Source organism: Stegodyphus dumicola, chromosome 9 (assembly GCF_044657685.1).
Source record: "Stegodyphus dumicola isolate Sdum_Otavi_A_Nest chromosome 9, ASM4465768v1".
Classification (NCBI taxonomy): domain Eukaryota; kingdom Metazoa; phylum Arthropoda; class Arachnida; order Araneae; family Eresidae; genus Stegodyphus; species Stegodyphus dumicola.
Window position 1 is genome coordinate 129,012,782 of NC_140776.1, and position 13,165 is coordinate 129,025,946.

Here is a 13,165-nt window from a genome sequence, read left to right on the forward strand (position 1 = left end):
CATTACTACTTGGTACTGCCATTTACTGGCAAAATATTTCTTAAATTTAGTACTCTCCTTCTTTGACAGAGCTTCGTAGAGGTAATAAAAAGTCTTAGAAAACATTTTTCAGACAATCTGTTAAGTAATATTTGCAAAATGGCAAAAAAATTACTTAAAAATTAATTTTTGTAATATAAGAATACTTTGCTTTCTTCATTCCTCGTATTCGAACTTTAACGTTTAAGCTTTTAAATAATATTTTGAGTTCAATTCGTGAAAAATTTCAACTATTTTCTTACTTGGTCAAGTTTTTAATTCATTATAGTGAACTATACGAAATCTTTCTGATCTCTCTAATCTTTACAGAACATTTCTTTGGAAGTTTGATCAGTTTTATCTTGAGTACTTTCTTTCATTCTTCTACTAGTTGTGACATACAGAAATAGAACTGCACAGGTAGAAATATATATCATTCGGTCCTTGGCCTGAAATGAATGTTTTTTATGTTGATGTCATGGAATCCACTATGCAAGCATCTATTATCTGCAGGACAGTTTGGATTCAGTAGGAATCATTTATTTAACTTCTGAAAAGTATAAGTAATTGGTTAGGCACAGTTTAGAGGGAACGCTACTTATGTTATACTAAAATAAATTCTGATAACATAACCAGTTTCAAACAATCCGCCCATTTACTTACCATTAATTGAACTCCGATGACTGAATGGTATTATATACACGGATGCTCTTACAACCACTTTTCCTGCAATATTGGCAAAGCAAATACATATTTTCCATACTAAGTTACTTAAATTCTATAACAACAGCTTTAGACTGTTGTCAGCTTTTTCTCTTCATTAACCGCACTGAAGATTTTTGGTACTTGCGTATTAACACATCGACCGTTAGCCCTAATTATTCCAAACACCACGATTTAGCGCCAACTATGAATAAGCGTGATGAACATGATTTTAAATTAAGTACTATTATTGGTGAATTTTCCCCTTTCATTTATAAAAATGATTGAAATGTGATGACTGCATTCTATATATGGGAGAGTACCATCCAAACGGTGTGTATTAATAGGCATGATACCATCAGCTCAAATTACCTGCGAAAACTTTGTACTCACAGTGTTCTAAACAGAGCTTACGATAAATCAGTGAGCCTAAGTAAATAGGAATAGAAATTGGCGAAGCGCAGAAACGAAGCGAGTTGAATACTAATTGTTTGTTAAATAAAGAAGCGTTGGTTCCTTCAGATTTCCGCAGAAACAACTGACGTAATTTCAGGTGAGATCACCGTCAAATATTTTGGTTTGATGGAACCCCAACTTTCAAGCTCGACGGTTATAATATGTAAGTACAAATTTTTTCACAAATGAACCCAATCTAATGAGGGTGAATTTCACTTCCTAAACCCTAATCAAAGATTAATGCAAGGATTTTCAAATTTTCTCTTGCATCGATCCCTTTTTAAGGTACGATTTTCTTCATCGATCACCTTACATTTTTGTCTATAATAAACAGTGTGCAATATAGTCATACTACAAATAATTACACATAAATAACTCAAACATAATTAAATTAAAAAAAGAATAAAAGTTGCGAAAGAAATGGTTTAGTAGATTTATGTTTAATTATTTTTTACATTATTATTATTCCTAATATTACAAATATAAATAAATTTTAAGAAACAAATTCACAGATTATAATTACACAAGAGTTCCATTTTAATGAATGTGATGGCGGAACTTGATGTATTAATGCAATTGTTTAAATATTTGGCATAAAATTTTTTAATTATTAAATAAGCTCCTTCAAAAGTATTCAGACAGTCTCTCGCTTTCCATTCTATTTCTGCGTTCCTCGTAATTTTTTTATCGTGTTTACTTGTCTTTTTGCGTTTTAAATTTTCATACTGCACTTATTACACAAAAATGATTAATTTTTTATTAAATAATTTTAATGTTTTTCCTCCTTATATTTGTTTTATATAATTTCATTCTTATGACTCATATACAGCACAGCTTTATATCAACAAAATATAAAGGTCAATTTTATTGATGAATTTTTTTGTAATGAATGAGATCTTGGCCAATGCATATTCAGCTATTGACTCCTACCCATTTTTTCATTATAATTAACCTCCTTCAACATCTCATCGGACCCCATACGATCCGTATCTTCCCAGTTGGGAACTCTTGGGTTAATGGATGCATTAAATTTAAAAGCATATATGTTGAAATTTGTAATGCAACGAAAACTCCTTCCTAATAAGTAAAATGCTTTATTTACAAAGTTAATTTTTTTTAATTTTTGCATATTTTTTCACATAATTTTACAATGCTATGTAAGATATATCTTAAATTTATAACAGTTATATTAAGTTTATTTACCTTTCCTATCTCTACTAGCTTTAGCTTACAATTCCTTACCAGAATGAGTTTTTAGAATCGTGCGAAATGCCAAATGAGTACTAGAGATTATTTAAGTCGACGTTCAACAGAGAGAATTAGGATTCCCGACTAGCGCGCGTTTGCCTTTTGGTGTTGGTGTATTTAATTACGGCAAAGCACACTAGGGATATCTGCCTAAGGGGAGGGATGCCTTTCGTGGAGGACTTTCTAAGGGAAACTGGCTCGTATACACGTTACACATGGGGAAAACCACGAAAACACCCATGCAGCCAGCCCGTTCGCGGGATTCGAACCTCGGACCGAACTACCAGTGTTCAGCGACTTTACCGTTCGGCCGCTGGTGGGCCGTTTGCCTTTTGGCTACGTATCTCTAAGCTGTTAATACGCTCGGCAATATTACGTGCCTTTGATAGTTTGAGTTTAAACCCAAGTGGAGGTTTTGTTGTACGTCCTGAGAAAGGGATCATCTCTACATCTTTACTTTGAGCAATAAAGGGATTGACCCTTCTTGAGTCTACATTTCTGTATTTGGACCTAAGCAATTATTCGCTTAGTAGTTCTCTAGGTTCCTCAGCACTTAGAAAGAGATAAAAGTGAGGATCTCGACAGCTATGCAAAGCAAAGATCTCTATGAATGTATTAATATAAAATTTCTATTTTTAATCGAATATTCAAATAAATACGGTGTGTAAAAATTAAGCCAAAGATTAATTAATATACGTCGACAATTTAAAAATTAAAGAATGATTTACCCGAGAGAACAATTTTCAGGAGTACGATTTTAAATGCACAAATCCCTGTTTGTCACCTTGCTACTTAAGTGTTTCGTTTTCAGAAATTCAGTCTTATTAAAAGGATAAATAGATAAGTAAAACAGTTCATTGATCAAAAGGAGAAATGATCAACTAAATATAATTAACTTACGAAGTACGTTCAAGAATAAATTCAGTTCATATGGCAGATATATTTTTTCAGAATATTATACTAAAAGCATTTTCGCGTCGAACTAAAATTAGAGCTAACACTGATCAGTGCGTTCGCACCGAACGGCAAAAATTTTAGAATTTAGAGAGGCGCCGGGCAGCGAAATTTAAAGACTGCGAAATTTTTAACAGTTCATGTGCCGCAACGTTTTTTTTTTTTTTTTTACTTAGGCAGGCACACGGCAGCAGAGCACAGAACCCTCAAAGATTGCACCGGCCGGCTAAATCCATAGTACCGGTCTTGTTCTAAGATTTTAAAACACGTTTGAAAATTCCGCAAACTGCCATTCCTTTTTGGACGAAAAAACATGTCACCGTGGCGAAATTTATGAACCCCATTTCAATGTTTGGTTCAATGGCGGATAAAGAAATTTAATGAGGGTCATGATCATATTCGCAATGAATACTATAAATTGGCAGATTATGTTTTGTAAAAGATGATTTGGATGATGATTGCCGACAGAAAATTTCGAAACAAGTGGCTATGTTTTCATGTTTTTCCATGCATTTTCGAAAAATATCAAGACCTTTTCGCTCTTAGACTGTTGGAAATGATCGAATATTCAAAGCTGAACCATTGTTAAATTCCTTGTTCTTTAAAGGCTAAAAACGTATAGAGTCACCAGAAATTTCAAAGTCACCAGAAATTTCAGTTCTTGATTTATACCGTTACAGCTGACAAAAATACGGACTTCCTATGTAGCTATAAATATGAAGGAGAATTCTAAAAAATATCGAAAATTAAGCAAGCGTTTTCCATCAAAAGATCATGATATGATGCTCACGACATTTTGGAACTAATATTGAATTTTGGTCATAGGAAGTCTTTTTGGCTAATCTTTGGAATATGGTAACAGGTAGTTTGGCGACATTTTGGTAAGGCGATAAAGGTTACTAGCTAGGACTTTAGCAGTGTACAAGTCAAGAGTGTGCGCAACGCCCTTTTTGTGCAATTCTGGGATGTTTTTTTAAGTGAAAGTAGGTCGACGTGTACATTACCGTGTATGTGCAATTCTTAAAAACGCGGCACGCAGTTTGTGATTCTGCATTTTCTCCCAATTTCGCACCTAATCTTCGTCATGATTAAGCACTTTTGTTCCATAAAAGTTCTAGCATAAGCGTAATTCGGCTAGCATATTGTTAGAAAAAAAATGTTGAGTAGAAAAAAAAAATGCCTTTACTTCGTGAAAACAAAATGGCGTCCAAACAAAAACTAGCAGGTTGCAGTAGCTAAATTTTCTCCAAAAAATCACAAAGTTACCATAATCCAAAGATTAACCGTCTTTTTAAAGGCAACAGCCATAGGTACTTCACGTGCTTTCGCATACCTTGGAAGGAATAGCTAAATTTTCTGGTTGCGCCAAATTCTGGCAAACCATGCGCATAATCATTCTTCAGACAACCATGCTCATAACAAACCGTGCATATAGCAGACACGCTCTAATCAAGCAATGTAGCTATTTTTGCATGCGTTATTTTTTAATATCGCAAGTTCCAACGGTTTCTATAAGCAAATCATGATATTTTTTGCCTGAAATTTGATTTTAACATATACGCTTTTGGAATTTGCCAGCAATGGAATTAACTGCGGTAAAATATCTGTAGGAATACAGAATTCTGCAACTAAATATCTAAAGGTAACTATGAGGAGATGCGTTTGGTAGATAACTGGTGTTGCCGAGGATTTTTGGCCCACCAGCGGTCGAGCGGTAAAAACGCTGAACACTGACAGTCCGACCTCGTTTCGATTCCAGGCGATCGGGCTGGCTGCATAGGCGTTTTCGTAGTTTTCCCCCAGACATAATATATAACGAGGCAAATTCCCTTGGGAAGTCCTCAACGAAGGCAACCCTCCCGTTAAGCAGATAGCCCTAGTGTGCTTTGCCATAATAAACCAAACCAAAAATTGTCGAGGTTTGCGCGATACCTAATCTAATTTCTTCAGTTCTTTGATTATTTTTAAAGCGAAAATAGGTCGCTGTACATTCGGGAAAAAGAAAAACGGAAAAAAAAAATACAAAAAGATTTGGAAAAGAATTTATGTGTTTTATTTTTTAATGTATCACATATTGCTTATTTAATAATTAAAACATGTAGTTTACATTGCTATTTTTAATATGTTGATAATATTGGGATTTACTAGTTTATATGTTGATATCGTTCGGACATACAAACTTGAGAATCTTTTTAAAAGAAATCACGAAAACCATGAATTTGCAATCGATAAGGAACTTTTACCTTTTCATCTCTAAAAAATCACCAGACTGCAGAAGCTGGTTGCCTTGACACGAAAGCATAGAGCCATAAATACAGAAATGTGCTATGAGACTTTAAAAAACGCTTTCCAAAACTAAACGCGCGATACGCTCTCTCAAAGTATCGTAGCACTTCGAGATTATGGTCGGCCGCACATTCGGTACTTAAATTCAATTAAGTTATAAGGTATCTCTCCTTACCGTGTGCTTGCATGATGTAACTGGAAAGCATGTAGAGATGGCCATCAGGAAATTCAGTGGTCGAATCCCGGCGAGGGCACTGCACATTTCAACTGCTTTAAAAAAAAAAAAAAAAAACCCTAATGACTCTACAGAATTATTTCAAAGGAAACAAATGAATCAATCTTTCTATAGATTAACCGTCGAAACTACGTTCACTTTTACCTTAAAAGGCAACTTAAAAGGTGTTTCTTTGCTAGGTAACCATTAGCTGATGTTCGCCTGTGCAGAATTGTGCGTAATTCAGAGATTAACTTTGTGCATATTTGGAGAAACATGCTCCTTAATAAAGTTAGGAAAGGCAAAAGGTAAGCGTACAAAAACAGTCGCGAGATCTTGGTGGCAAGATTACATTTGAACTGGTAAATAATCGAAACTTTTAGTACTTATAAAAAAAATTACATTTTCTAATAATACTAGCCGTTTGAGCGACCAGCAGCCTAAAATAATTATTATAAAAAAGAAAAAATATGCAATGATTTTAATCAGTCCAGCTAGTGTCATTTCACAGGCCCAGCTCGTAATTAATAATAGTAGAGATGAAGAACTACGTTTATTGCTTTTAAATCATTTAGTTTATTAATCAGTAACAGACGGGTTAATTTTTAAAGCAAAATTAAATATTTTACGCTTACTGAATGATAACACACTCGCGTGTCCAAAAGAAATATTTTATTTGGGACAGTAACAACGTACTTCTTTTAAATCACTGAGTTCATTGATTAAATTTGATGAGCCAATATCCTTGCCGAGTAGCAACATATATCTACAAAACCGCTCAGTTTTCTGATCAAGTTTGAAACATAAATATCCTACGCTTTGTCGAGTAGTAATACATTGATTTAAAATCACTGAGTTGTTAATCAAGCTTTCATTAAGATTTCATTAAACATAAAATAAAATTTAAAACAAAAATTCGAAATTAGGACTTCCAGGTACACATATTTGGATGAAGGACTACAGGTGTCCAAAATTTGGTGCTTCTAAGTGCCGCCGGTTTTTCATACATATATACATGCATATATTCATACAGATTTTCCATTAGAGAGATTACATTAGAATTTTAATAATAATATCATATTCTGGTAAATTTCTAATAATTATGTAAATAAACTAGTGTAAGTTATACTTTGAGAATGAAAACTCGTCAGGTATAACTGTGCAAATAACTAATTTTCTAAATTTGTGAGCAATTTACACAGATCATTAATAAAATAGCGTAGGATTTCTAGTACATTTGTATTCATTTATGAATTTTTACTGTGATTATACTTATCAACGGAAATTGTTTCTTTCTTCCCATTGCTTGAAATCTTCGAACTAAATCAATATATAATCTTCGTTTCCAACAGAAGGCGGTCTTTTTCTAAATATTCTGCAGCAGTTACAGCCAACTTATATGCTGTGAAAAAGGATACGTCACATTAAAATTTATTCGCGAGATATTTATCAAATTCTCGAAATCTAACACAGCCAGCTCTTCTTGGATGATAAAAAACTGGGAAAAAAAGACACATTTAATATTATAGCAAGTTAATAACAGCATTGTGCTCATGCTAAAGCCATATGACGTGGATGCTGATCCATAAAAAAAGTAAGAATTGTCAGCAATAATCATCCTATGGGCCGTACGTGTTTAAAAATTTAAAGTTCTTTAAATACTGTATTTAAGGTAAATTAAAAGACATCTTTCTGTATTCACCATCATCCACAAGAGGCCGAGTGAAAAAATTATCTGAGTATTGGCAAATCGATCTTGGTTAGCAAACCGGAGAAATTGAAATTGCCTTATTGAAGTTTCATGGTTTTCCCTGCGTTATATACATGCATACCAGTTTTCCTTAGAAAATTCTTGAAGAAAGTATTTCACCTTTCAGGCAGTTAGCCGTTGTTTACCTGGCATATGTAAATAAGCAAACAAACCAATTTCCTGAAATCTATCAAAACAATCATATGTGAAATGAGTCAATATTTGCCTTTTTACAGGTTTCATTATTGCTTCTCGTAATCGTTACCAGAACAGCTTCTGCCACGTAATGTTGTTAGTCCATGCGATGCATGTGTTTGTACAAATGACGTACTGTAAATGTTTCGTCATTTTAGATTTGTGAATCCTTTCGAGAAGTATCGAAATCAATGCAATTCACGTATCTTCATATAATTTGTGCTGCGGGATTTCCATGTCATATCGGCACCAATTTGAATCCGTGTATTCGTTACTCAAAACCAGAACTTTGCTCCACTATTTTCAATTGCTACAGCAACATTATCCATCACGGAATGTGCTGCATCGAAGTTTCTGTCAGTCAAGCATAAACGAACCCCTTGTTCACATCTTTCAATATTGAGAACCAGTTCTTTCCTAACCCAAGAATGGTCCTTTTCGCATTACAAAATAAAAGCATGGAAAGCATAACGATCTGCTATCACCTGAGCTTTGTATCTCTCTTGAACAAGCCAAAAAAAAATATCTGATGTTCAGTTTCCATTGGTACCAAACAAATACACCGATAAAGGCCCAACACGAACAATGGCACAAACGTTCAGCACAAAGCTTTTGCTTATCACTTTCTACTGGAACACAATGTGTTAAAACAGAAGATAAATTAGCGTCAAGTATATAAACTACCTTCAAATAGGAAAGCTCCTTGCATACATATTTATCTGCAATAGATAATTATACTTATATAAGGGTTAGTGCGGCGGTACAACACCTGTACGACTAATGGTGAACTTCTTGGGTTCCACCCACATCTACCTGTTTATATAAAGTAAATAACAAATATTTACTCGTCCTGTTTCTTTGTATAAATCACGTAATATGAGTCAATATACCTTTGTCTTCAGGTTTCATTATTGCTGCTCGTAGACGTTCCCAAAACAACTTCTGTCCGGTAAGGTTGTTAGTCCACGCAATGCACGTTCTTGTGCGAATGACGTATTGTAAATTTTTCGTCATTTTAGATTTGTGGATTGCTTCAAGAAGAATTAAAATCAGTCCACTTCTCGTGTCTTCAAATAACTTATGTTGAGCCATTTCCATGTCAAACCGGCACCAACTTGAATCCATGTACTCGTTACTCAAAACCAGAACTGTCGTTCGACTCTGTTCAATAGCTGCCGCAACATTGTCCATCGTGGAATGTGCTGCATCGAAGTTCCTGTCAGGCAAACATAAACGAATCTCTGGTTCTCCGTCTTCAATATTCGGAACCAACTCTTTCCTAATCCAAGGTAAATCTTTTTCACAGTACGAAATAAAGGCATCGAAAGCATAACGATCTGCTGTTTTTTTAGCTTTGCATTTCTTCGCTCTGGAACGAGCAAGAAAAATTACATATCTGATGTTCCATTTCCATTGATACCAAACAAAAGCAGCGATAAAACCTAACACGAACAATGGCACAAACGTACAGTACAGAACTTTTGCAATATCATATTCTACTGGAAGACAATGTGTTAAAACAGAAGATAAATCGGCATAAAGTATATAAACTCCCTTCAAAGAGGAAGGCTCTTTGCACGTATATTTATCTGCAATAGATAGTTGCGAGATTGAGATATTTGTTTGATTCATCCAAGTTTGTAATTCTGTGGTAGAACAAGAAGAGCAATTTATAGGATTTTCGGAAAAGTCAAAGAACTCCAACTGCTTGACGTCACTGAACATTTGGCTTGTAAAGTGAGTAATCTTGTTTTTGGCTACTATAAAAGTAGTAAAATTTGAAGTTTTCGGTAAAAGTTCTTCATCCCAAGGTTGAATAAAATTACTTTTTAGATGGATGGTATTAATGGAATTCAAATTCATGAATATATGACTAGGTATATTAACAATTTTGTTTGAATGCAGGTCAAGAGTTTCTAAATTAGGCGTATGCAAGAATGGATGAAAATCATTCAAGAATGATATTTTATTGTGCTGCAAATAAATATTTTTCACATTCTTCAAGCCAAAGAATGTCTGATTGGATAGACTACTAATTTGTTGATAAGACATATCCAAAGTTACTAAACTGCCTAAATCTTCAAATGCTCCTTCTTCAATGAATTCTATGAATCCCCCATTTAATATAAGTTTACGTAAATTTATTAAACCGTTAAATGTATACCTCCGAATGTATTTTCGGAATGGCAAGAAACTTAAATTCAAAACTTCAAGATATTTCTGATTTTTAAAGGCATAATCCTTTATCTCAAAAGAGCTACCAGGTTCTAATCCCATATAAATGCTTAAGTCTAAGAACCTCAATTTTTCGTTCAGCCAAAATTGTCGGCTGATACGTTGTATCTCGTGTTCTTTCAGCGTTAGGTATTCTAGATTCGGCATCCCAATGAAGGCGTCATCAAAGAACATCATGTCGCAATGGATTAATTCTAACACTCTAAGTTTAGGATAATTGCCCAAAGGAAATGACAATAATCTATTGTGGGATAAATATAAGCTTTCTATATCGGAACCTCGCATCCAATACAGAAAAAAAGCAGAAAAGTAAGATATATTCGTCATTTCTCTAGCACGAAGCTCTTTGAGACTTTCTAGATGCAAGCTACGACTCATATTTCTGAAAGCTGTTTCACCCATAGGATTGAGAGATATATTAAGGGAAGAAAGTGATCTGAGTGGCTTAAAAGCTCCAATTTCGATGACAGTTAAACTGCATTCTGATACGTCCAACGCCTCCAAGCTTGAATTCATCAAGGGTATGAAGTCCGTTTCCCTAATATAACGTATCAATCTATTTTGTGACAAATATAATATTCTTAAGTACTTATGACTGCTGAGAGATCTTGTGACACTTGCTGCGGATATTAAGAAATTGTCTGTCAAATCAACGATCTCTAGATATGGATTGTTCAAAAAGACATCAGAGGATAGCTGTCTGATGATGTTTGAACGTATCGAAATGCGAGTGAGATTGTGAAGACTTGCAAACATGCGACCAGATAAAGTCTTAAGTGAGTTCAATTCAAGTTCTAAAGTTTTTAACATGCCAAGCTGAGGAGCTAATGGTTCATCCGGGAGCAAATTCACCTTGTAAATCGTGAGACTTCTTGTCATATTCGGTAAAAAATGCGGTGTTTCATTGGCTTTATAAGACTTACAGAATACATAGAATCCAGAAAAGTCATCGTTTTCCATTATTTCACATCCGGGTACACGTCTTAGAGATGTTTCTGTTAAAGATGCATCAAAATTTGTCCCAGTGCGGAAAATGGAAAAGAACAGTATGATGGCAGATGAGAACGGGAATACGTTGCTCCGCATTGCCTAGAAGGAAATACAGAACCGGTAACAGAAAAAGAGGCAAAGGTTATAAATTAATTAAATAAATAAAGAGAATAATTAAATAATCAAATAATTACAACAAAAAAAAACATATGCATCGAAACTCCCGCAAGTGGATGTTGATGAAACCTCAGCTTTTGCACGTTATCACCAGAGTGTCCGAAAAATGGAAGTGCACTAGTCTTTTACTTTCAGTATCCAGTAACGGAAAGCATCTGTTAACCCTTTCGCTGTCCTCTCCTGTCCGCGAAAATTCAATCTGTTTTTCGCAGCGTGCAATGTTGTTTTCTCTGTACATCATAACTTTCCATACATGACTTTCATAGTGGATGAATGTCAATGAATATTAAGTAAAATTATAAGGAAATAAAGCATAATGGAAAAATAATAATATCTCTGTGTTATATCAATATTACATAATATAATTTCATATGTCTTATTTACTTCTTAAAATCATTTCTGTGTAATTTCTATAATCAATGTTCATACCAAAATTTGTAGTAGGTAAAAGTATGGGTAACATAACTAAACTTTCAACCAATACAGTATCATAGAGTAACATAAACAATAAAACAATTCTAAATTTCAGAAAATTTGCGTTGTGTAGCTAAACCCATTCTATGACTAAGGTCCAGTGTAAAAGAATTAATTACAATAATTACAACAAGATAAGTAAAATCAAACTAACGTTTATTTTTGGTGAAAAGGATATTAGGTTACAATTCTGATAGAGTCATGACACTCACTATTTACGTTACAATTATTAGTTAGCGAAATTCAATCATTCAGCTTCCAAGGCCAAACCAAATGTGTCAACAACCTCCGCAGACGAAAACAAGGGGGGGGGATAATCTAGCCTCGCTCGATTATTTCCATTTCGTCAAAATACGCTGTAGAACCTTTCCCTGCTCGCCTGTCCAGCAAAACAGGGTCCTCTTTTCGGGAAACTCAACATGGTGTATCCATCCAACACGTCAGCCGCACATATGGTTTTTCTCTTGGGCGAAAGAATTTTCAGGGTGCAGTAAATCCTCTGATAAGGGTTTCCGAGAATGAATTCCAAGCCGACGGTATGGGGTGAAATTTTTCAGAACCAAGTTAACACAAATGACTTTGGGAAATTAAAAATGAAACTACTAATTACACAACATTATAATTCATAAAAAAATGTCAGCACTATATAAATTGTTTCTTCAGCAGTATTTAAAGTATACACACTTATTATCCAGACTGAGATTCAATTACAATTGAATTACCTACCACCAGTCAGAAAATATGAATTCGATTAACTTTAATAGAAAGAGGGATAAAAATTAAGTTACCAAAGTTAAGAAAAAAAAATTTAACACACCAATAGTGCAGTAACAAGGATTTAAAATAATTAAAGTTAAAAGTTAAACAACCTTAAGGGTCAAAACAACAAAATAGCAAAAACCAAAAATCTGAAGTCCCTAAACTCAAATTAAAATTAAACAACTTCAACTCAAGAAAACTTTTAAAGCAACCCAACCTAAATTTAAAGTTTACAGAAGTTACAGTTTAAACTTACAACCATCTTCAAACAACTAAACAAAAAAAATTAGATCTGTAATTGATGTAAAAATTACAGATCAAAACTGAAATAACAAGCAAATTTAAGCTTGAAAAATAATAGCGATTAATACATAACATCTGCTTATTTTTAACAGCAGGATAATTTGATAACATCTGATCCAGGCGGTCCACTCCTCCCATTTTGTTGTTGTAATCTTTTACAATTATTGGTTTTTTACAGTTCTTTTCCGTGTTTCAACATCAATCATCAAGTTATTATGGACTGTACTCATCAAAGATATATCTTTCTTGTCTTTCCAATTCACAACCTCATTTTTTCTCTTTTTCTGCTGAGTAGACGTTGAAGCCATTGCTCACTGTCTTGTATTTTATGTAAAATGGCGCAAATATTCATAAAACCCGGGGCAAATTCAATTAGAAATATAATGCCTGATTAGTGGTACCCT

The 13,165-nt window shown here is 34.0% G+C and overlaps 1 protein-coding gene across 1 annotated transcript; it reads right to left on the minus strand.

Moving 5' to 3' along the window:
• Positions 1–6,535: 6,535 nt before the first annotated feature.
• On the minus strand, positions 6,536–11,299 carry LOC118198068 (toll-like receptor 2 type-2). Its single transcript, XM_085824100.1, has one exon. It carries the CDS (start codon positions 11,142–11,144, stop codon positions 8,691–8,693), a length of 2,454 nt encoding a protein of 817 aa, XP_085680226.1. The 5' UTR covers positions 11,145–11,299; the 3' UTR covers positions 6,536–8,690.
• Positions 11,300–13,165: the final 1,866 nt, after the last annotated feature.

Coding starts and splice junctions, on each gene's coding strand:
- LOC118198068 (XM_085824100.1), bottom strand. CDS start 11,144: ATGCGGAGCAACGTATTCCCGTTCTCATCTGCCATCATACTGTTCTTT.